The sequence below is a fragment of the Hevea brasiliensis genome, chromosome 10 (assembly GCF_030052815.1).
Source record: "Hevea brasiliensis isolate MT/VB/25A 57/8 chromosome 10, ASM3005281v1, whole genome shotgun sequence".
Classification (NCBI taxonomy): domain Eukaryota; kingdom Viridiplantae; phylum Streptophyta; class Magnoliopsida; order Malpighiales; family Euphorbiaceae; genus Hevea; species Hevea brasiliensis.
The window spans coordinates 93,276,229-93,302,173 of NC_079502.1; the positions used below are offsets into that span (position 1 = coordinate 93,276,229).

Here is a 25,945-nt window from a genome sequence, read left to right on the forward strand (position 1 = left end):
TTTATATATAGACAAATATATAAATGAGTCTGGTGCATATAGTTATGAACGTATTCTATACTTCATAAATTGATGTCAATAATTTAAAAATTGAGACGATCTCATTTTGCATATTTAATATTTAATTAAAATTTAAACTTAAAATTTTATAATTTTAAAAACAATTATAATACTACTAAATTAAAGTTTATTATTTAAAAAAAAGAGTTAATTATTTTTTTATATAATCAAAGTTCAGTAAAATAAAGAACTCATGCACTAATACGTGCTAAGTACAGCAATAATATTTAAAATAATATTTTTATTAAAAAAAAGTAATATTAACTTTTAAAATTTAATGGTAAATAAGCTGTTAATGCAGACAAGTTATGCCGCTAAACTTATTAGTGTGGGTCCGGACTGCCCCCTCCGGGTTTCCTTAAAGGGACACAGAATTGCACGTGGAGCGCTAAATTATGTATATGTTTTTTATTTTTTATTTTTCTCTTCATCATTTATTATAGATATTTTTATTAAAAAAAATTATATATCTATGTTGGAAAATGATCTTCTTTAATCTCATGATTTAAAATTTTGAATTATTAACTTCTCTTTTTTTTTGGGTTATTTAAATTTATAATAAAATTTTTATAATAAATATATAATATTAAAATTTTAATTCTTATACAACTTTACAATATAAATTATGCAATTTTAAAAAATAAAAGATTTGAGAGGACCAATTAACAAAAGAAAAAAAATTTTACTACACCTATTTAATTTTTTTTTTATAAAAAATTTAAAAAGACTAATAAAAAATTATAAAGATCAATTAATGAAAAAGTAAAATTTAATATACCTATTAATTAAAACATTTTTAGAAATATTTGGAGGGTGGAACGATTAAAATAAATTTATTTTATTTTAAATTCACATACAATTAATATAAAAGGAAATTGTTGAGGGTTCCCGTAGCCCCCCTCCCACCAACCCCTAATAAGAGTCAACTTTATTGATTAATTTTGGCATTATGTGATTCAAACTTCTGCCACTTATTAAACATTATTGAAATATTAGATTTTTAATTATTGAATTCGTACTGAAATTTTATTTTATTTTTTCTTTCTTTTCTTAACTATGTTGCTTTACTATTAAAAAAAAAAAAAAACTCTGTCGAATGGGTCTATCTTACAGAAAAATAATTTAACCAAAGAGATAAAAGAATTCTTTAAAATATTTTAAATTGACTTTCTTTAGCTTCTTATGTAAGTTTTGAAACTTTTAGTGTCAATTGATGTTTTGTGAATGTGTATAACTTTTCATGGCTTAAAGATTTCATTGTCTCAACTACAAAAGAATTTATATTTTGGATGGTAACATATTAAATTTTTGTGGATATTTGATCTGATCGAACTCTAATAAAATGAGTTTGAGTAGTATATAATTGGACTTGAGACATATTTGAATTGGGTTTAAATTTCATATGTTAGATATTCGTTATCTGAACTCATTTATATAAATATTTAATTAAATATAATATATATATATATTTTTAATAATATTTATAAATATTTATATATTTTATTTTATATAAAATTAAATTAAAATATTTTATGAAATTATTAAATTTTAAAATATAAATTATTAATAAAAATAATTTTTTATATAGATTATTAATTAAATATATAAAATTAAATAGGTTCGGGTATTTTTTGGGTAATAATAATCAGGTTTAGGACGGGTTTGGATAGTTGAAAGTAAATTTTAATAAGATTTGAGACGGATTTTGAGAATATTAATTGGATTTACGTTCAGATAAGGTGATTTTCATGGGTACCCTACCTGTTGCAATCCCTAATTTATATCTAATAATTTTTTGACAAAAGGTATATTTAGACTCTTAAAATTATATTAAATAATTACATAAATTCTTAAAATATTTTAGAGTCTAATTAAGCTTTTCAATTTAAAAAAAATTAAATAAGTCATTCAAATTTTAAAAAATCTATTAAATAAGTCATTTTACTATTTTATAGATAAATAAGTCTTTTAACTTTTAAAAATAAATAAAAAAAATTAAACTATAATTTACCTCAACTATAAATCTAGTCAAAACCTTACACATATATTTTTTAGTACAACGGTTCAGCAAATTTTTTCATCTAATTTGCAACTTTCTAGTGAAAATTTACTAAATCATGATGTAAATTCATAAGTTGTTATTTATATAATAGTTCAAGAAACTTCTGTTATTTTTTAAGGTGAAGCAGATTTTCATTAAGATATTGCAAATTGTCTATACTAGATTATTAATGAAAACTCTGTGTTAATTAAATTTATATTAGAGATAAATTATAATTTAATTTTTTTAATTTCTTTTTAAAATTAAAGGGTATAATTTAATTTTTTTTATTTTCAAAAGGCTTACTTATATAGTAAAATAATTTATTGAATTAAAAAAAAAGTTTAAAGGACTTATTTGGATTTCGAAACACTTTAAAAATTTATATGTATTGGACCATACTTTAAGGATTAAAATAAATATTTTGTCTAATTTTTTTTTATAGATAAAATAGAATTAGGAACAGAATATATATAATAATTTATTAGTGTCACTATTGAAACAGTGGTAACGCCTCATATGCATGTATGGCAAGGAAGAATAACAAGTATATAACTAATTTTTTTAAAAGAAAAAAAATTGGGGGCCTCAAAGCTATTTGTGCATCCGCGCCAGAATTTAACTCGGATGCGACTACTAGGATCTCTGGCAATGGCATAGGTGTTGGATGGGTCCTTAGGGACGATAGAGGCCACCTTATAAAAGCCTGCCAAAGAGCTATCCCAGTAGATCCCAAGATTTTCTAAGCCTTATCCTCCAAAGAGGCCCTCAGTCATGGGCAAAATCCAAAGGGCCACATAAGGTTGTTTTTAAGCCGCATTCGCTTCTTCTAGTCCAAGCCGTTTAAAGCAAAGCGCCCGACCTGTCCCATTTTGATTTACTAGTTTCAGACTATATTCCCCTTTTAAATGAGCTCTGTTCTTGCTCTCCTGTTTTATTTCATAGATCAGCCAAGGCTGTTGCCCATCCTGTCCCTCCTAATTTTCTCATTGGCGTTCTCATGTTTTTGCTCAATGAAATTTTCTCACGAGTACCTATCATAGTTTCTCAAATTCACTTTTTTTTTTTTTTTTGAGTATTTACAGTCAATGGTGTTTTCCGGCAAGAATCAGTCATCTTAAACCCACAGGAGTCCTTGGCAAACTGGCAATTCATAGACTTGAATATATGAACAATTTGGATTAACTAGTTGTGCATTGGGTCGATATATCTAATCTATATCTATATATATATATATAAAGTAGACAAGTTTTTTCATGGTATTGCCACATAAAATTTCAAAACTTTCATATTTATGCCACGTGTTAATATTTAAAACAATCAAGTTTTTTCTTGAACTGTCACATAAGTTTCTACAATCAATACATTTATGTCAAATGGCAATATTAAATTAAATTTATTGCATTGCCACATATACTAATTATATTACTATATATTTATATCTGTAACACCCCTATTTGCATAGCCTGGTATATTTCACTATTCCGGTGATCGGTGTTAGTCCGGATAATTAAGGAGATTAGAACCACATCTATGACAACTAGATAAGTCCTGAATACAAATAATTAGTAATTGTCAATTAGTTAAGTATAAATAAGAAAAACAGAACATAAGAAGTTAAATGAGCCGAGAGTCACAGCGATGGGTGAACTTCTCGGGAACGACTACGAGGTCGATTTAAACTCAAATTTCGAACAGTAAAATATGACGCCGTGGTTCTTAGGACTATTGCGAACACAGTGGAAAAGAGAAAATCATGAAAAAGAATTATTAAGCCGGTCAAATAATTAGGTCAGAAATCCGAAAGAAATATTGAATTATTTGCAAATCGGGGTCGAACCGGAGAGAGGCAATTTGGTCAATTGACCCTTAGAACTGACTCCTGACCTAACTATCAAATAAAATCGGAGAAAATAAAATTTCGGAGTCCGGAATAAAATTAAAGAACTAATGGAAAAATAAATAAAAAAAGGAAAAAAAAAGTGAAAAAGTGATGACATCATGCATGACATCATGCATGATGCAATAAAAATTATACTTAAAATTTTAATTTTGGATAATTTGTGGTCTTCCTAAAGGTTAAAAACATAAAATAAAAAGAAAAAAAAAACAACAAAAGTCTTCTTCCTCACCCATAGCCGTCTCCCATCCCTCACCCTCTCCCTCACCAAAACCTCCATTAAATCTCATTTTTGAGCTTGAAGAAAATCAAATCCCACCATAGAAAATTTACCTACCATGATTAAACCTTGTTTGGGCAACTAGAAAAGAAGATTGATCAAGAAAGTTTGGAAGAAAAGTGAAAGATTTGGAAATTTGAAATTCAAAGTGAGGTTAGGAATCTAAACTAGAATATCTTAGTTAAATGTTTATGTTCTTAGTTGAATAAACCTAGAAATATATTTAAAATGAAAAGAAAACATCTTTGGAGGACTATGTGTGATTTTGGCCAACCATAGATTTATGAGAATATGATGTGTTTTGATTGAATTAAAAGTGTATGTAAGCTTAAATGAGTGTGTAGGTAATGCATATACATTTTAATTTCAAGAATTAAGTCAAGTAGCAAAGTTAGGGTTTTGGACCGAGGGTTTCAAAGACAATATTTTGAGAATTGGTCAAATGGTGTGTTTGACCTTGTTTGAGCTGAAAAATGGCCATATGTGACCAATTGTGGTATGTTGGAAGTGTTAGAATTAGGTTTAAATTCGGATTGCTTAGGGCTATTATGCAGGCAGCAGGACCAAGGTCCCTTTCAGGGACCAAAACTGAAAATTTACCAACCCAATTGGTGTGAGGCTAATTGGGGATGAAATTAGACACAAAATGACACATTTTTCATTTAGGAATCATGCCCAAAAAGTGACCATAGCATAGTGAACAAATTGACCAAATCCGGACTTAGGTATTCTGCCCTGTACAAAATGACCAAATGAATAATGTTTTTTCATTTGCCATAACTTGGGCTAGGCTGGTCTACATGAACTGAAATTTTACCAGTAGAAAGCTGAGATATAGACCTACAACTTTTATGAGGAACACAAATTCAAATTATGCCCTTAACTAAGTCATTTGACCACCTAAATTTGATGATCTAAAACTGCCAGAACTAGTTTTGGTGCCCAGAAATATGGGTTAGGCCAATCCGGCCAGCTATGTTCAAATGGCTATAACTTGAGCTACAAAACTCCAATTGGAGTGATTCAAAAAGGAGAATAAAGTTAAGACAATAAGGAACAATTTCTATGAAGAAAACTTGGCCAAATTCTAACAGCAACATGACCAATGGAACAGTGCAAAATAAGTCACCAAAATTGAAAATTTGAAAGTTTGCCTAAAAGACTTAAGTTTTGAGAAAATAACAAAAACCAATAAGTTTGGCAACCAAAATGTGGTATGTAAGTATAGTTAGATTTTTCATACCTATTAAGCATAAGAAAGTCAATATTTTGACTTGAATAGTACCATAAATAGTAACATCAACATGAAAATTTTCAAAAATGTAAGTTTAAGCATATTGGGGCTAGAATTGAACATATATGAATTAATTATTGGAATTATTGTGAGGCAAGGATACTGAGACACTATAAATTTCGTGTTTCAGCTGAAAAAGACTCGAAAAGTCTAAGGGACTGAGTCAAGGCCTAGAGGCGACTTACGTCAGGTTTGTGCACAAAAATTTATAAATTATAGTTTTCACAATGAAAATTGATTTGTTATACATTGTGAATGTGTTTTATTCATTATGAATTTCAAGAATATTGTGTTGCCTACTTAGGAAATAGAGATTTGAAATGAAGTTTTTTTAATTGTTGTATCAATTATAATTGAACATCATAGTTTTAAATTGTTTTGATTTACACTTAGCATGGCAGTCCCTTATTATGTTCCTCCTCTATTTATAGGGTGAGTTTAATTATATTCCTCCCTTTTTGGGTTCCCAGTCATGAGGTGAGTTTGGATGAGTACTTATTAGCTAGCTAGCCACCTCCCTCGTTGATTTCGATTAGTGGGGTGAGTTTGCCTTGTCGTAGTGTACAACACGGCATGTTTGGAAATTTTGTGTCATGGCCTAAGTTGTGTTATTGATTGGCAATACTATGATTATTAAATTGTTTGATCAAAGTTGTGTTATATTAAGTTTTGAGATTTGTGAAATGTTTAAATTGTGATTTGTTATAAATGTGATTTGAAAAAAAAATTTGTGAAATGTGATTGTGAAATATTTGAACTATGAATTAATGACAAATGTTTTATATTTTGCATTTTATATTTATTGTGCACCACTGAGTATTTTTATACTCAGCGATAGCTTTCTTTGCTGTCGCAGATAGAAAAAAGGACATAGCAACAGAGTGAGCTACTACAGTCAGAGAGGAGCATAGTTGAAGAATTTTTGTACGGATATTTGTTAATACCTTTGTAATTATTTTGATGTAAATGGTTTAGTGTCATATGTATTAAGGTAGATTGAGCAGTTGTATAGTCAATGTATAACAATATTATTTTTGAGATTTTGCGTCTGTAAATTAACTTATAAATGTAAATTAAATATTCAAAATGCAATGTGCATGAGTTTATGAAATGTTTTAAGATATCAATTCTTGATTTGAAATTTGGATTTTGAATTGAAGTGTTGCTATTGCTGTTGATTTGAAGATCGGTGGTTGCAAATGGGGTTAAAATTAATTATTTGGAAGTGTTTTTCACAGGTTTTGAAGAACTGTTTTTTTCCAAATACAGACGGCACTCTGCCGAAATTTTTATAAAATTTGCGGAAAAATAAAATGGGGCAAAAATCTTAACTAGTTTTCAAACTTCAATTAAATGTTTTTATTTCCTACCAAAATGCTCACTACTTCCAAAACGTAAAAAAATGGTTTTAAAATCCCTTATAATATATTTAATGAGTTACCCATAGACGAAATACGATAAATCATTAGATATACTATGGGATCATGTTACATCTTATTAAGGGGTAGGGTGTGACAATATCTCTATATATATTAAGTAAGAAAATGTTCTCTTACATTATCACATGGCATTTACTATATAAAAATTATTATATTTTATAATTATAATAATTAATGTAAGTAATTATTGTTTTTTAAATTAAGTATTTAATTTCATTTTTTATTTAATTCTAATTTCCTTTTAAATATCTTTACTATTATCATTATTACTATAATTTTTATGGCTAACTAATTAAAAATAGCAGATATATTTCAAAAATTTATAAAATTTTCATTTAAGGATTCTTAAATTTTTTATTATTTCATTTAATTATAAAAATTTAAGAATTATACATCTTAAAATTAATAAAATAATTTAGAATTATACGATAAAAATTATCACATAGAGTTAAATATTTTGTTCTCTTATCATATGGAGTTAAATAATTTATCCTCTTTCTCATTTTTATATATTTAATAAATTTTAATTTACCTTTATTTTATTTTGTTTTAACACATATTTATAAAAATATATTTTTAATTATATATATATATATATATATAATAAATTATGAAAAAATGAAATGAAATTTTATTTTCATAGTAATGAAAAATAAGAAATTTATGTTAATATTCAATTTTTGTTATTTTTTATATTCTTTATAGTATAATTAATAAATAATTAATATTAGTATTAATCATATTATATTGTTTTATTATTATTTAGAAAAATTATATATATATATATATATATATATATATATATATATATATATATATATATATATATATATATATATATGCACCTGCCCTCACTTGAAATTTTATTTTTTATTAATTAATTGTACAAATTTTTAAAATAATGATTAAGTTATTAATTTCTTAATTATGTATATATAAGTTATAAATTATTTGATTATTACACTTTAATACTATAATAAATAGCTGTTATTATTGTTGTTATTATTATTATTATTATAAATGCCTAAAAAGTTCAGTTTAATTAGATAAAGGAAAAATTAAGAATTAATTGAACTAATTTATTAATTTTACCTAAAAAAATATATATATTAATTTTACATGTGTTGCATTTTTACTTTCTGATAAAGAATTAGTTCATATTTTCATAAAACAAATTTAAGAAGATGTAAGATTTTAAATTTATCATATTTATACTAACTGATAATTTTTAATTAAATTTATTGATTACTATTTTGTTATATGTCCTAAAAGTTGTAATATACAATTATTACATAATTTAATTTTCTAAATACAATCCTCTATATATATATATGCACACCTGCCCCTTGAATTTTTATTTTTTATTAATTAATTATATAATTTTTTTAAAATTATGATTAAGTTATTAATTTCATAATTATGCATATATAAGTTATAAATTATTTAATTATTATACTTTAATACTATAATAAATAGTTATTATTATTGTTGTTATTATTATTATTATTATTATTATTATTATTATTATAAATACCTGAAATGTTCAATTTAATTAGATAAAGGAAAAATTAATAATTAATTGAACTAATTTATTAATTTTACATGATAAAAATATATACTAATTTTATATATGTTGTATTTTCACTTTCTGATAAATAAGTGATTTATATTTTTATAAAACAAATTCAACATGATGTAAGATTTAAATCTATCATATTTATACTTATTGGTAATTTTTAATTAAATTTATTAATGACTATTTTTCTATATTTCCTGAAAGTTATAATATAAAATTATTAAATAATTTAATTTTCTAAATACAATCATATTATATATATATATATAAAGTAGAAATATATTCATAGAAAAATGATGTGTAACACTTTCCTTAAAAAATTTGTTACGTGTCACTTTTTATAAATATTATATTATATATTAATTACTATTTAATTTTTTTTATCTTTTAATTATCATTATTATTTAAAATACTACATTAAAATCTATGATTTGAATTACTATTTTTTTTAATTTAATTTTTTAAAAATTAAGATATTTTATATTTAAAAACACTATTTATAAATTATTTATATTATTCTATAAATACTAATTATTATTTAATTTTTAATTCTTCTTTTAATTATTATTATTTTTTATAATACTACTTTAACATTTATTAGTTAAAATATTATTTTCTTTAAAATTTGATTTTTAAAAAATTAAGACCTTTTATGATTAAATATAATACTTAAAAATTATTTATATTATTTTTTAAAAAAATTATTTATATAAAATATTATTTATCATATGTTACGTTTAGTGGTAATAATAATAATAATAATAATAATAATAATAATAATAATAATAATAATAATAATGATGACTATTAATTTAAGGAACATTGACTATTAATTTATGATTTCATAATTAGTCATAAATACTCTCTTTCATATTAATTATTATTTAATTTTTTTATTTCTCTTTTAATTATCATTATTATTTATAATATTACCTTATTATTTATGATTCAAATTATTATTTTTTTAAAAATTAAAATATTTAGTAATTAAATGTAATATTTATAAATTATTTATATTATTTTATAAATACTAATTATTATTATTTTTATTTCTTTTAAAATTATTATTATTATTATTACTTACAATATTACTTTAATATTTATGATTTAAATTATTATTTTTTATTTTGATTTTCAAAAATTAAGAATTTTATGATTAAATATAATATTTAAAAATTATTTATATTATTTTTTTATAAATTCATTTTTGTAAAACATTATTTACCAAATGTTACCCTTAATCTTAATAATAATAATAATAATAATAATAATAATAATAATAATAATAATAATAATAATAGATCATTGATGGTCATTTGTTTAAAAAAACTAATTATTAATTTGTGATCTAATAATCAATTATCATATAATTCAATATTAAATTATTTCATATATTCAATAAATATTTTTATTGCATTGTTATATTTTTTATTATAAAATCTTTATTAAAAAAATTTGAGAGACAAAAGTGTATACATAAAAGTTATAAAAATAAAATATAGAGAGGACTTATTTATAATAATTATATATTATTTTTATGTTAATAATTTAATATTTTTTATTTTTTTAAAATTAATTAATGTTTATTATTATTATTATTATTATTATTATTATTATTATGATCGTCGTCATCATCATCATTATGACCAATTTATGGCCATTTAATTGAAATGACCAAGTAAATAAGAAATATTTTACTTTTAAAAAATTGAATTTAAATATTTTTTTTTATTTTTCAATTCAATAATATTTAGTTATAAATTATTTTTTATTTAAATGATTTTCATTTGTTTGTCAATATATGGTATCATATGAGATTTTTGATACACATTAAGTATTATTATTTCACCAAATATTTTTATTTAATCTAAATGTGCTCAAATATTTTTTATATTTTATTATTTCTTTCAAGATAATTATCATTCTCAAAATTTATTTATTTAAATATATATAATTAATATTTATTTAATTATTAATTTTTTAAATTTTCTTATTTAATATTTCTTAAACTTTGAATATCTTATCGAATAAAATTATAATTAATATTTTGATTATTTATATTTTATTATAATTAATTTTCATCAAAAATATTTTTAAATTTTAATTAAATATCTATATCTTAGTGCATAAATTATCTCTTAACTATATTTTTATGTAGAAGTAGAATTTTAAAGATAAATTGTAAATATAATAACATTGAAAATTTAGCTACAAATAAAAATGATTAAGAATAATCAAAGTTATACTATTATAATCATGAAATCTGCCTTTTGAAAAATAGTATGTAATTATAGTATTTATTTTAATAATAGAAAATTATGACATTTTAAAATTATAACTTTTATGAAATGTATTTATTTTATATTACAAATTTATGTAAAGTGATAACTATTTTTATCAAATAATTATTTTATAAAAAAATTGAGATTAATAAAAAAAATTTACATTTAGATGTAGTAATTTTGGAAATAATATAATAGAATGTTATTTTTAATTATTAATAATATTATGTATTTTTATTATTACTGAAATTAAATAATTCAATTCATCATTGATAATTTCATAATTTTTTATTATATTAATAAAAAAAATATTATATTTATATATTTTTAAAATAATATTATTGTTTCATTAATTTAATAAAATTTGTAAATATCGATTTAAATAAATTATGAGATAAAATATAAAAATTTTATGAAATTTAAATTATTTTTTAAATAAAGTACTTTAATTATATTTTAAATAAAATAATCATGAAAATTACTCTTAATAAATCTATAAAAAGAATTAAATAAATATTTTAATTAATTATAATATAAATTAATTAAAAATTTATTATTATAATAGATAAAAATTTATTCAAATTAAATTAAATAAGACATAAATTTTAATTTAAAATTAATTTAATAATAATAATTTATTTCATTTAAAATATAATTAAAAATAAATTAAAAAATAAAAATTATAAATTGATTTGCAGTTTCTTATATTACAAAGCTTGCCAATTATATGCATTTATTGCTCCAGCCTTTGTACAGAAATAATTAAATTTGACTGCATGCATTGGAAGTGGATGGATAAGAGTTGGAGAGGTCTCTATGTTCACTGATAGACCCATTCCAGGAAACTCTGACTTGGAGTTATGGTAGACCAAAAGGCCTGTTAGATAATTGTGAGGGGTTGCAACAACGGCCCATAAGTCATGCAAGAATCAGCCCAAGTCATGACCAAGAAATTGGGAAACCCTGAAATTGGAGGGCACCGCTACGCAGCATGCCAATAACGCAACCGCACAAATTGAAGAAGAAAGCTTTTGAATATGTTTTTTAGAAGAAGGTTTCTGTCCTTCCCCATGGTAATTGGAGCTGTAGTGTACGTTTCCTGCCTTTATTTTCCCTTTAGTTCTCGCTGTTCATATTTCTTACTTTCTGCTATCATTTGAATCTTCCTACAACTAGTAATACCATTTACACATATTGATTTTTCCTTTTCATTGTGAATTGGGATTTTGCATTGCAAGATTAGTCAACTGAGCTTATCTGTCCTAGGCTATTAAGCAAATTTTAGAGTAACTTTTCAGATTTTTGAGGACCCATTACCTCATTGGAAGCGAATGATAATCAATTTAGTTTCTTTACATTAACAACTGCAGACTTGTAGTTAATATGACTTTTTTAATGAAGCATCTGTAAAATTTTGAAGATTTGGGCAATCTTGTTGCTTAATTTGTGTTTTCCTTTTTCCTTTTTCCTTTTCGATCACATTTCATTTCACATTGTTAGTTAATTTTTAAGATATACTTATTATGTTAACTATCAAAAGAACCCAATACTGTAAACTTCATTGATGTTTATGACTTACATATTATGGGAATGAAGAGTTTCAGTATGATGTTTACTGGTAGTATATAGCATGAATGATTTCACCTCGAATTCTTCCTTTCTTTTTTTCTGTTGATGTTGTCTGTCAACTGTTAGTCGCATAACTTTTCTATTTTTAGCTAAGTGTTAACGTCATCAGCACATGTAAAGTTATATGTTGCACATGTTCAAAACGCCTTAAATGGTATTCCCTCAGCCTTTTTCCATTAGTGCTACATGCATTATATGAAAACATATAATTTCCATTCGTGATGCCTTCATTTCAGCCATGCTCGTCTTTAATGTATATATGTTGTATCTTTATTGCCTAGTGTTCTCTGAAGTAGAGCTTATCACCATCTCATAAAATTTTTACTGGAACTTGATACTCATTATGCATTAGCGTAACACATCAGGAGTGCTCCTCTATTTCCTCTGACTTGTTCTAATTCTATAGTGTTGGCTGTATCCAGCAAAAGCAAATATTAATACATATTTCCTTTTGTATAGTAGCGTAAGACTGCTCTTGACTTCAAAATAAAACAGCTTTTATTTGTATCGCTTTCAAAGTAATGGTATCCTTGTGCAAGATATGAATTTGTTTAAAACATTGCATACAACACTCCTTTCAACAGGCATTGTGTTAAGAAGATTGAAGAAAATGAGATCATGCATACAACACTCCTTATAGTTATATTTTTCCTGGATTTTTGCAAGGTTTGGGTTTGGCATATTTAAGCTGTTATGCTCTTGCTCATCTGAGCTCTATCTGTTGTACATATTTTGTTAGATGTTCTACATAGTTGTATAAAGAAGATATTGATATATAAAGTTAGAAATACATCTCATTTTATTGAATCTGAAATAGATTCATTTAGATAATCAGTGCTACAGCAGTGATTGTTGAGGCAGATTCATCCATACTCCATTCGGCTGTTACGAACTCAGCAAAATATCAGTTGGGAGACTGAAGCAATCAGGGCTTTGTTTCCTTTATTTTCCCCTGCTTTTCTTCTCGATTGTTAATAGGAAGGCTAATAGAGTGGCTGACTGTGTTGCTAAGTATAGCCTTAATGGGCAGCTTTCTTGTGATTGGCTGGCCTCAGTTCCTTTGGAACTGGAGTTTCTGTTATTCTCTGATGCCTTTTCAGCAGTTTAATGCAATGTTTTTGCAGTTCAAAAAAAAAGGAAAAAAGAAAAAAAGATAATCAGTGCTTCTCCATAAGCACTCAATTGATGTGAAATATCATGCTGGATCAGAAGGATGCATATGTGTCATGTCTGTAAAGCTTCCTTAGGTTTTTAATATGCAACATATTTATGTAAATTATTTTTTAGTTTCTTATTGGAATTTAATAGGGCTTACTTGGCTGCAAATAAATGGTTTGCTTATCTTATCTTTTTGGGGATTCAAGGTCAAAATTGGACTTTTATTTTGATCTGTGGAAATCCTGCATGCTTCACTGGAAAATCTTATAGATTTCTAACAATCTTGTTGCTCTGTTATTGTAGACTGTGGGTGTAGGCTTCCATGTGAATTTTTTATTCAGCTTCTGCTGTCTCCACTAGCACACCTTGCATAATCTTCTAGCCGGAAATTTCAAATATTTCAGAGTGCTTGACCTGATTTTACACTGATCTAGGCTTTGTAAATGATTGTACATGGATTTTGCAGGATTGGAGTTGTTTCTGGAAAAGCAATATTTGGGCCCCCACTTGATGAGTACTGGAAAAAGAAGCTTCAGGAAGATGCAGCTGCAAAAGACGCGGACACAAGCTCTACTTAGTATACTGCAATTGAATTTCTCATTAATCTATGGCAGTGGGATTTGGGAAGTGGGAAATCATCACTTCCAGTTTGCTGACTGAAAAGGCATACCATGCATATTCGCTGTATTCGATACAATATAGAATTTGGATACGCCTAGGGGGTATGGGGTCCCAGCTGCATGCTTGGTAGGATAGAAGGAACTCGGTTCATTACATTATTTGGATGTTTTCTAGTCAAAGCAGAAAAAGCATGGTGAAAAAAACCTTATCTGCTGAATGATTTCCTGAGCTTCGCAATCCCAATTAATGGTGTTATTGAATTTGAATTTTGATAGTATTACAATGGTAGAAAGTGTTAAAAGTTTACCGAATGTAGAACCTGATCGACTATTGCATTTATGTTTTATTCAGATCCTGAGACACCAAAGCTTTGTTTTCTATTGATCCTTTCTCCAACGTTTTCATTTTGGTTCTATATTATGGTTTCATCCACTGGCAATGACTGATCCAATCTATTCAACCTTAGAAAACCAAATTCATTAACCGTCTAGATCATCAAAATACAAAAAGTAAGCACATTCACATGACTCTGCAATGCGTCCTAAACAGGCACACGTTTAACAGCAAAGCTGAAAGTTGCTTAAACATATTCCAAGAATCCCCTGGGAAAAAAATTTTAAAGAAAAATCCAATAATTGAAAAAATTGCAAATCCTCCAATCTATATATATATATATATATATATATATCATATCATTTGCAAAGAGTTAATATAGCCATGGGTTTATAACAACCACCCACTCGAAGATCACATAATAAAAAAGGGCAAGCCTAAGGGAAGTTCTATACATTACAAATCTAGCCCAAGGCTCAAAACACAAATCCTAGAGCTGCTGGAAGTAAAAGGCAAAGACAGTCCCAGCGCTGCCGCCGGTCTCACCCTCCTCCACCTGCCGCTAGAGAGGATAGACTAGTAGTCACACAGAAACGCCATCGTTAGGCTTTCCCTCTGGGTCTGTTTGAATGAGGTGAGGAAAGTATAAGCATGGAAAGGTAAGTAAGAATAAAGAAGACAAAGGATAAGAAAAATTATAATAAAAAAACTCTAATTTGAAAGGGTGAATAAAGGGAAAAGCAAGAAGAGTTAATGTATATTTTTTATATTTGGAAAAAGATAAAAAAAAAATAAATTTAAGAGATATATAAATAGAAATATTTATAACTCTCGTCTCTCCTTCCTTACTTCTTTTTACACTCTAATTTAGAGTGTAAGAAAAAATAATTTAAAGGATAAGACTTACGGTTACTTTATATTATCTTACCTATTCCAAAAAAAAAATGAAATAGTTATCCCTCCTTACTTTTATTTATACTTCTCTCGCTCGTGTCCAAAGAGACCCTTGGATACAATCTCCCAAGAAAACAGAATAAGCCCCCGGAAAGACAAAGATCCATCTTCTTTGATGATCTGCAGGAAAGTCGATGCCTACAACTTCTACAGCTTCTGCTTTCGAGGGTCAGCCGGCAAAACAGAGTAACTGGCTATGGGATCTCAGAGATGACCGTTCTCACTTCCTAAAATGAAACTGCACCCTTCCGCAGGCTAAGAGCAGAGAGCTTATGACGCGATGGCAAAGTTTCGGTGGGTACCAGCACGAGGCGAATACATATTTTGACACCACCAAGCAAGAGCACCAAAATCCAGATCTTAGGAGACCTAAGATAAACACTGCTGAGCACCCAAAAACTAACGATCGCAGGTTGCAATATTCTTTCATTGTAAGCAAAGACCTGCATGGAATAGAAAACGCAATCCAAAATACCTATGTATAGCCCCACCCCAAGGAGAAGAAGGGAAATCCTCATCCAGGTAAGGAATGGAGGGCCATCTCCCACCCAGAAGGGCAGGGAACGACCTCAAAAATAGGCAGAAACGAGAGACCTTTGTCTCAGAAAACAAAAACCACCCAGAGAGAATAACACTTGTACATAGAATGAACAGTATATTTGCTTCCAAGATTATGTGGACAGATATCTAGAACCTACAGAGAGCCGCAAGCTTCAAGTATTATCGTACTCGTGCAGCTTTTGAAGGTAATCTGAATCTGCATATAGTGTACTAGTTTTTGGAAGACAAAAATATGGCATGAGATAAGAAACTAGAAATTTATAAATGTTCAATGACTCAAGCAGGCACCAAAATCCATGTACTATCCAACATGTGCAAGTACAAAGAAAGACATATAGTTGCAATAACAGAGGATTTTGCAGTAATATATCTCACAACTCCAAGGCTACTTTCAAAAACAGCTCCATGAACTACATAAACACATCTTTTAATTCCTTCTAAAAGTCTCTCTGTCAAAAAGTCCAAGAAAGATCTAACCATCTCAAATGTAATCCTCCCAGTCACACCGAGAACAATCCTTCTATTACTTGTTATTGCTAAAGTAGATGATCCTTTTCTAACCCATCCACCATCCTCAACTTCATCAAACGACATTCTTGTTTTCGGTTTGCTTTTATGCTCTTCATTCTCTGGTGAATCTTCTTCCTGATCAATCCGTAAGTTTGGAAATTCCTGCTTTGAATTTGCTTCAGAATCAGCACTTGTCAAGACTTGATAAGATGTCTTAACTAGTGTTTCAATAGCACCACTGCTTACTGATACCAATGTATATCTCTCACTTCGTTTTCGGGCTTCGGATTAGTCAATCCTGCAAGGATTTCATCATAGGTGTTGATGTGCATGGTCTTTTCAAGATATACAGCAACTGCAGAGCTAACAAATAACTGAATACAATCACTAATAAGCTCTTTACACTTGTGGCTACAAACCACATCCACCAACTCTCTGACAGAATTCATTTCCGAACAAACATGATTACTGGTGGTAGCAGTAGCACCATTCAAATCTGAATTCGAATTCAGCCCTCTACAACAAGATGTTTCATCTTGATAAAAGGCCATGATCAAGTTCCTGGCAAAGCTTCCAACAAAAACAGAAACAAAACCAGACCCAACCGGAGTAGAAAGCTTATCAAAAACCTTGTCCAAGAAACTTGGATTGACATTGGCACTGGAATCATGATCAATTCTTGCACTATACTGGTAACCACGCAAAATTCCCAAAGTTAAAGCTTGAGTAAGGCTATAACAGATTCTGAAAACTCGGATGACCTCGCAACTTTAGAAATTTGCTTGAGACTATTGGGAATTTGGTCAAATTCTGATTGCAGAAAATCTTTCAAATCCTTGGAGATGATTCCAACAGTTTCAGCAGAATCGTAGATAACTTCTGCTATAAAAATTAAAGCCCCTAAAACCTTTGAAAATCGTTTTCTTTTTTCTATTGAGGGTAAGTGGTAAACTCTATAGGCAGCATAAGTAGAGAAAACAATTGCTGCCAACATAGCAACCAATCTCTTCCTTTTCCAGGTATAACCAAGAAGACCCTTTTCCACCAATTGCAGGTCCATGCGATCCAAAACAAAATCTAACAACCCAATTTGCAGTTGGCTATTTTTCTTGACGTTCTTGAAGTTTGCATAGAAATAAGAAGATAATCTTGAAGTCGACTAATGCAAGCGTTATAGCCATACAAGCAAAGCAACTGTTATAGTCAACAATTCATTTAAATAATGTTTTTCTTCTATTCTTATCTTCTATCTCATAAGGGATGAATTGGATTAATAAAAGTGCACAAGTAACAAGAATCGAGGAAGATGGAGATATATAGAAAGAAACCCGAGAGAGACAGGGAGGGAGGGAGAGAAATGGAAATGACGTAAGGCCTGTTGCAGAAGAAAGTGGCGTCTCATGCAACGAAGAGGATGGAGGTGTCATGCAGTGTATGGGCGTGTACGTGCAATTCATTTTTCAGGTTGATGATGATGGGAGAAGAGAATCAACTTCAAAATTTTATAGCCACTATAAATTATACTTATAAACCACACAGTGGTGGCTGGTGGTAAGCCTGCTCTCAATTCGATCTCCCACGTCAATATTAAGAGCTAAATATTATCTCTGTATAATGTGATCTCGTGTGTCTCTCACTGATGAAAAATTATAATATAATGTACAATAATTTCATTATAACAGTCGATTATGATTGAATTTCACCATAGTTGACAGTTGTGAGGCAATAATTATCATATCCAAAGAGCTTTTTCTTTTTTTCACTTAAAAAAAATTTATACTTATAGCAAACTCAACAACTAGTCCTTGTGGGCTGCCCACGGAAAGTTCTGAAGCATGGATGGATTTTTATTTTTCATCTGGTTTTTTTTTTTAATTTATAATTTATAATTTTATAAATACAAATTAAAGTGAATAGATAAAAAGACTCAAACTCAAAATTTTCTTACTTCTCATACTTTAATGGTGAAAAAAGACTACCCAAACTACCTATGCAAAATTTTAACTACTTTTATCACGAGAACAAAACAAAAATATCATCGACATATACATTACATCAATACAAATATGGTTTCTCACCTGCAGAATGTGTGGCTATTATGAAGATTCCCCTTGGGTCCATTCCTAAAGAAGCAGAGCTTATATGGCATCATTCTGGAAAGGGTTGCCCATCGTTCAAATCAGTATATTTTCTGTTAAAGAAGCAGCAAGAGATGCAGAATTTGGGTAGGACTCCTTCATCATCCAATCAATTTCTGCCTCCTTTTTGGAATAGCTTATGGTCCTTTCCTATGGCTCAGAAGATAAAGGTTTTCCTTTGGAGACTATACAAACTCATTGGCTTCTAGAGCAAATTTATACAAAAGAAAGTGCGTGGAATTTGCAGCTTGCCCCATCTGTAACCATCATACAGAATCAGTTGAACACCTGCTGATTTTTGGTCATCACGCGAAGCTCACCTGGTTTTGGGTCAAACTCGGGTTTCTTTCCTTCAGAATATGGCTTTCGGTTGTTCGGAGAATGGTGGCAGACCTTTTCCTCTTGGCGCACTTCTTCTGATAAAAGAGAACTGCAATTAGCTACTTATCTTTGTTGGAATATTTGGAAAACTCGTAATGATGCAGTGTTCAAGTCCATCCTACCCCCTCAACCCTGTAGTAACTTTTAAAAAATCTCAGAATGCTATTGATGAAAGGCCTCTTTTGCCGTTCCGCAATGGCATTCTGAGCAACCACAGTACACAGGATTAACTTCCTCTCATCAAAGTTGGTAGCCTCCGATTCAAGGAGTTAAAGTGAATGTGGATGCTTCTTTTGATAAGGATACATTACGAGCAGTATATGGTGTAATGGTAAGAATATCAAGGGGATTTTTTTTATTGATGGATGTGCTGGAAAGTTCTTCTCATCTTCTCCCTTAGCAGCAGAAGCGCATGCTCTTAGAGAATCTCTGATCTTTATGCGTAGTAGAGGGTACCAGCATGTTCTGTTTGAGTCCAATTCTCTGCAATTGATTCGCATTATTTCTGCTTCGCATTATTTCTGCTCCACTACCGCCGCCGCCTTGGGATTTAGACGCTATTATTCATGATTTTTTTAAGACCTTAGCATTCTATCCCAATTTCTCTGTTCAGTTTGCTCCTAGATCCTCTAATGAATGTGCCCATTGGTTAGCATCTAATGTAAGATTGGGATCTTCATTTGTAGGGTGGATTTCCAACCTACCCGATCAGTTAGCCTCTCTCATAAATAGAGATAGGCTGTAATGGCTCTCTTCTCATGAATAATAGTCACGTTTTTCCAGTTTAAAAATATATATATATATATATATATATATATATATATATATATATATATACATTTCGAAGCAACAGAGTTCATGGTCCCATCAAAGTTTTCTATCATCTCTCAACGGGGATGGCAACGAATAGGATATCCGTAAAAATTATCCTACCTAAACCCAATTAATATTATCAAAATTCTGAATAAAATTTAAATTCGTTTAATTTTTTAATTAATATTTTGTATAAAAAATTATTTTAATTAATAATTTCATAAAATATTTAAATTTCATTTTATATAAAGTAAAATATATAAAAATTTATAAATATTATTACAAAAATATATATTTTATATTTAATTAAATATTTATGTAAATAGATTTTGGTAATGAATACCTAACATGTAAATCCCAAACTCGAACCCGAACTTATCACGGATATTATTTTTTAATTTCGAACTCGTCCCAAGTCCGATTATATAATACTCAAGCCCGTCCTATTAGAGTTCAGTCGGATCGAGTATCCGCAAAAACACGATTCGTTGCCATCCCTATTGCCCACCATAGGTATAGGACACGTCAGGTATTAATTAAATGTCTCTTCTTTATTTTCATTTATTTTCTTTTTTTTTCATATAAATAATTTTAATAATAATATATAAAAACTATATTCACATTTCTAAATATTTTTTGTTTGTTAAATTTTGATTATAATTTAAATTTAAAAATTCACAACCTTGAAGAAGAGTTGGAAATCACTGATCGACCCTTTAAATTACACCTTAAACCATCTATTGTCAGGCAATTTTGGGTGGGTGGCTGTCCACACACGTGCGCGCGTGTTTGCATATCCCTTTCCTACTTGCATGTATTGAGTTATGGTTGCATTAGATTTCTAAATTCATCATTTCTCTACTGAATGCAGAACTGAGAATCTGAAAATCATTGACAGATGAAAAGCAAATGTCAGTGTACAGTAGACTGTTTACTGGGAACAAGCCAATGTTAGAAAATAATAATTCTACTCCAGCCTGGATAACATAGAATTTAAGTGTTTGCAAGCGTGAAAACTGGGAAATTTCATGAAATCCATAATCCAAATAGAATTGGCCAGAAGAGTTTACGAAACCGAGGAGGCTACTCAGCACAATAGAGTTCCTCCCATTGTCTCTGCGAATTACATTATATTATATTATTGACTACTTTTGACTATATATTCTACAAGTGAGTTCCAACCAACAAATCAAATATCGCAATTACAATTCATCAATAGATAAGTACACTCTATATAACTCATAAATATCACATTCATCAAGTACTAATCACAAACATTATGTTATGAACAGGCAACACCCAAGCCTCAAAAGAAGAAAAGTGCTGCAAGTCTCATAGCAGAGGGTCATACCACCAGGCCAAGGCCTTGTGGTTTCATAGGGTTTAAGTTGACATAATGTATTGCCCACATCAAGTGAAAAACAAATATTTCACAATAGCACTGAAAATTATTATAGTTCAAATACATCATCCAATTTAGGTTTGATTTATGTACGTATAGTTTCCAAATCCTAATTCAGACTGCAGAAACCATATATATTCACAGGAACGTAACTGAAAGACAGAAAACACATTAGCTAGGGTTTTATGGAATTATCACATCACATCAATGTCCTCAACATCAAGCCAATCATTGGACTCCTTGGATTCAGAGTTAGCAGCACTTACCTGCTCAGACCCCGCATGTTTCACGCTGACAGGATTAATATCCTTAACTGAGTCTGAAGAGCCTTTGCTCAACTGAACCCAATCTCGCGAGTCTTTTGTTGAAGCATCAGAACCCGATGTTACTTTCTTATAACTTGTAGGCACATCTCCATCATCTTCTTCAAGATCACTGAATGATACATCCTCATCATTTCCGATATGCATTGTGCTCCCACTTGTGCCTACCATTTCTGAACTTTCATCTTTCAACCAATCATCAGCATCATCCTCAAATTTCTCATCTAAAACTTTAGAAGAGGAACTAGATAGATGTCGATGTTTGGCCTGGTCAACTGATTCCTCCTCAACCACAGCTTTGTCAATAATTTGCATTTCAGTACTCAGAACTGGGTGCTTCTCTGTTTCTTGTTCATCTACAATACCAGAAGGAATTGCTTCATTGCCAGATGTATTGGCTAAAATAGTGGGATGGCCTACTTCAATGCTGGATGTCTTTAGAGGCACTGATTCATACTCAGCATGAGATGGCACAGAAAGAGACTCTTCATTTGGTAAATCAGCAGTTCCTGTCGATCTAGAAGTGCCAATTCCTGACCAACCTGGCTTGGTTGCCTTAGCTTTGTTCTGCAACTCATGTGACAACATTGCCCTTGCTTCCACTATCTGCAAGCACACATTAAAGTTAGTGATTCAACCTAGTAATTTAATGGTCCAGTGCAGACAATATCTTTAAATTAGACAAAAGTTTGATCAACTTGCAGTCTGACAGACATAAGTGCCAAATTGGACACTTGAAAATCACTACCTAACTCCAATATTCAAAACTTTCTGACCCCAATACTCCCTCTCAGCCCCCATCTTTGGTAATGGTCAAAACCTAGAAGTTATAACCTAGAGGACTACTACCTGAACCATACAACAAATAAAGGCTACGTTTTAAGGCAATTCTAAAGCTTTCAAAGGATACTTCATCAAATTTGTGACACACATCACTTGACTTGGCTATCATCTTAAATTGTGACCATATATCAAGGATCAAGACAATCATCCCAACAAAAGAAAATTTTCCCTAAAGATTATCTGTTTGGAATATAGAAAGAGAGAACTAATAGATGCACCAGTTATAAGGTTGAGCATATCCAACTTAAAAAAAAAAAAAAAGTAAAGATGATGAGAGGTACATCTACAATGACTTGGCTGAAGACGCAAAAGGATTTAGCAACAATACTTGATTAATAAGCTAACCTATCTCCCATTTACCAACTATACTCAAATCCCAATTTCTCCATACTTTCCATATTCACCATGAAATATATCTGGATACAAATACAATTACTGGTTATGGATTTGATCAGCTAACAGAATTATTCAGAAAAAGACACCATGCACCAATATCACACCCTGGTGATGCATGGCAAAGGCATCCATAGAACATGTCTAATCAACAAATGTGAAATGAGATATTTCACTACAGAAAACTAACATACCTGGGGAGTTGAAAGTAGCTCAGCATCATGTTTAATGAGCCTAGGGTGCAGAAGTACAAAGTAAATCTTCCAAAAGCAGCCCTCACTCATATATCCTGGACAAAGTTCAATTCGGAGAGCAGCTAACCTGGGGGCAAGACGTTCAACTGCCAAAGCATGTTCTTGTTGGGCATCAGACATGTCAAAATCTGAAAAAATGGGAAGGGAAAAAAAAAACAAGATGCTTGACATTAGCCACAAATACATGGAAACCTATCAAAGAGCCACGAAGAATTTCCTCTTATTCAATAGCAAGTAAATTATGGAATACAAGATACGCACTCCAATTAAGCCTACAGCATTTTCACTATTCTTATTACATTGCCTTGAAGGTATCTACAAGGTAGAGTACACCTTGCCACAGTTCCGGCTCAGGAACTGAAATGCCAAACCAGAACTGAAATTGGTCAGACCCGTATGGATTGAAACCAGACTTGAACTGGACTAGAACTGACCAGTCCAGTTTTGAACCAAAATTGAATGTCTCCCTCTACAAAAATAAAAAAAAAATTTTGACCGTTGGATATGATTAAAACCAGACCAAACCAGAATCAAAACCAGGGAGATCCTTCAGTCTGGTTCCCGTCCCCATGGCCCTAGAACTGGAACAGGACCATGGCCAAGCCTGAGGTAGAGCACTTGGCATGTGCAATGAAAGTACACATCAAATAAACAAAGGTCAGATGAAGTAAGACAAACAAATACCATATAAATTCTCAAACGGGAAAAACAAAGGAAAGAAAGGGGAGTGGGAAAAAATCCTCTGCATAAAACTGAGCAAGGTGAATGAATATGTAAATCAAGATTTATTACAACTTCAAAATTTTACTGGAACAAAATAAAAAAGTTGAATTCTAGTTAATACTTTGGACGTTGATGATTAGCAGGATTACAAGTGATTAAATGATAAAAACAGAATTGCAATAAGTCATTTAAAAGCCCTAAGCTCAGTTTGGCAATGGCCAACAAAGAGACCCAATTGATATGGCCATGAAGGAAACAAAGTTCCATATAGTTGAAAATTGAAATAATAATTTCGATCCATAAAAAGGAATAGAATGGCAAATTCTATCATTTCTTAACGAAAACTGAGTAATTTCTACAACAAAAAACTAGTAGCTAGTAGGTGATAATTGACTGCCCAATCACACATGACAATTCTATATAGTGTACACTTAATTTTATAAGTTTTATACCACATGCACAACAATTAAACCACAATTTAGCTGGAATAGTTGAATGCAAAAAGATAATTGAAGGAAATGCCAAATGCAAATACATAATGCAACCTCCACTACAAGAATTCATTTCAGTATCCATATTCTCAGGAGCAGACGATATAACTATAAAATTTATACTAAACACTATCACGAAACTTCTTCATTTCAAGAGCTAAAACTGGGAATGTATTTCAGTACTATCAAGTAGACGCTAGAAAAAGCATCCCCAGAAAACCATTGTCGACAAACATCTTCAGATTGAAACTAAACCAAAGCTACATTTTACTTTTCCATTCCTAAATCACTTAAATTAAAAGAGCAGCTTAATAGTTCTATCTGTATCGAGATCAAAGCATTCACATGCTTAGAAGCAAAAAAAAAAAAAAAAAAAAATCACACACATAAATGAGATTTTAAAAAATATATATACCATCGAAATCTTCATCGTCAGGAACAGGAAAGTCAAGCCAAGTCTCTGGATGCATCGCGATATCCCTCGCAAAGGCTATAACCTCCTCGGTCACACCGACAGCACTGCCAACAAAATCCTCGTCAGTGAAATCTTTTTCCGATCCAATCTGGAGGAAATTTGATGCGATTTTACTGATCTCCGACACATTCACGTTACTCGACAACTTAGAGATCCCAGACTTGAATTTCCCACCAATCTCGGCGAAGTCGCTACGAATTCCCGCAATCAAATCCTCATTGGATTCCTCCGGATCGGGCAACTGGTGTGGTTGGGGATTATCGCCTGGTCCATCGGAGATCTTACTAGACGGAAAGGAAGGGGAGGAGGGATCAGGTGCAGGAGCGAGGAAAGAGGCGACGCCCCAGAATTGGCGGGTTAAAGTTTTAGTGAGCTCGGAGAGGTCTTCCTTGACGCCACGTGGAGTGGTGGCGGAGGCTGTGGATGAAGGAGATGTTGGTGACGATGATTTGGAGTGATGATCAGATTGAGGAATTGGGGGTGATTTTGATTCGGTGACATTAGGGTTAGGAGAACGGTCGTCGTCGTCGTCGTCGTCGAGCTTGAGAGAGTTAGCAATTGACCTCGCTAGCCATGACATTGTGGTTTGGATTTGAAGTAAACACAAATGACTTGCAGACAGTATCTTTCTGGAGTTCCTATTATCGGAAATCGCAGGAAAAAAGGACAATTTCGATCGCACAAAACGTCAATTTTGCCCTCGTGACAGCGATTTTTTATTAAAAAAAATACAAAATATAAATTATATCCTTCCTCAAAAAAATAAAATAACATATCAATTATATCCAATTATGATGATTTATTTGAAATTTTAACAGGTACAATACTAACATAGAATTTTGATAAAAAAAAAATAGTATTTTGATATTTATAAATTATTTTTAAAAATTATAATATAATTACTCTTTTTTATATTCTTTATTTTTTACTCTTTCTTTTTTATTTATTCTATTTATTTATTTTATTTAAAAAATACAATAATAATAAAAAATAAATTTTAATTGAAAATTAAAATAAAAAAATTAAATAGTGTTTTATTTCTTTCTCTCTTAATCTCACCTAGGGGAGGGT

At 29.7% G+C, this 25,945-nt stretch overlaps 1 protein-coding gene, 1 long non-coding RNA gene and 1 pseudogene across 2 annotated transcripts; 1 reads left to right on the plus strand and 2 right to left on the minus strand.

Annotated features, from left to right (window-relative positions):
* The first annotated feature begins 11,773 nt into the window (after positions 1–11,773).
* On the plus strand, positions 11,774–14,660 carry LOC110645623 (uncharacterized). The gene is made up of 2 exons (XR_002493028.2): positions 11,774–11,962; positions 14,126–14,660. It is a non-coding gene; the product is annotated as an uncharacterized LOC110645623 (long non-coding RNA).
* Positions 14,661–15,661: 1,001 nt separating this feature from the next.
* Positions 15,662–18,488, minus strand: LOC110645630 (protein PHLOEM PROTEIN 2-LIKE A10-like; annotated as a pseudogene).
* A 2,924-nt stretch (positions 18,489–21,412) lies between these two features.
* LOC110645629 (uncharacterized) lies at positions 21,413–25,524 on the minus strand. The gene is made up of 3 exons (XM_021798851.2): positions 24,815–25,524; positions 23,126–23,313; positions 21,413–22,301 (listed from the first exon to the last, which is right to left on the minus strand). Exons 1-3 carry the CDS (start codon positions 25,452–25,454, stop codon positions 21,567–21,569), a joined length of 1,563 nt encoding a protein of 520 aa, XP_021654543.2. The 5' UTR covers positions 25,455–25,524; the 3' UTR covers positions 21,413–21,566.
* Between the last annotated feature and the right edge of the window lie 421 nt (positions 25,525–25,945).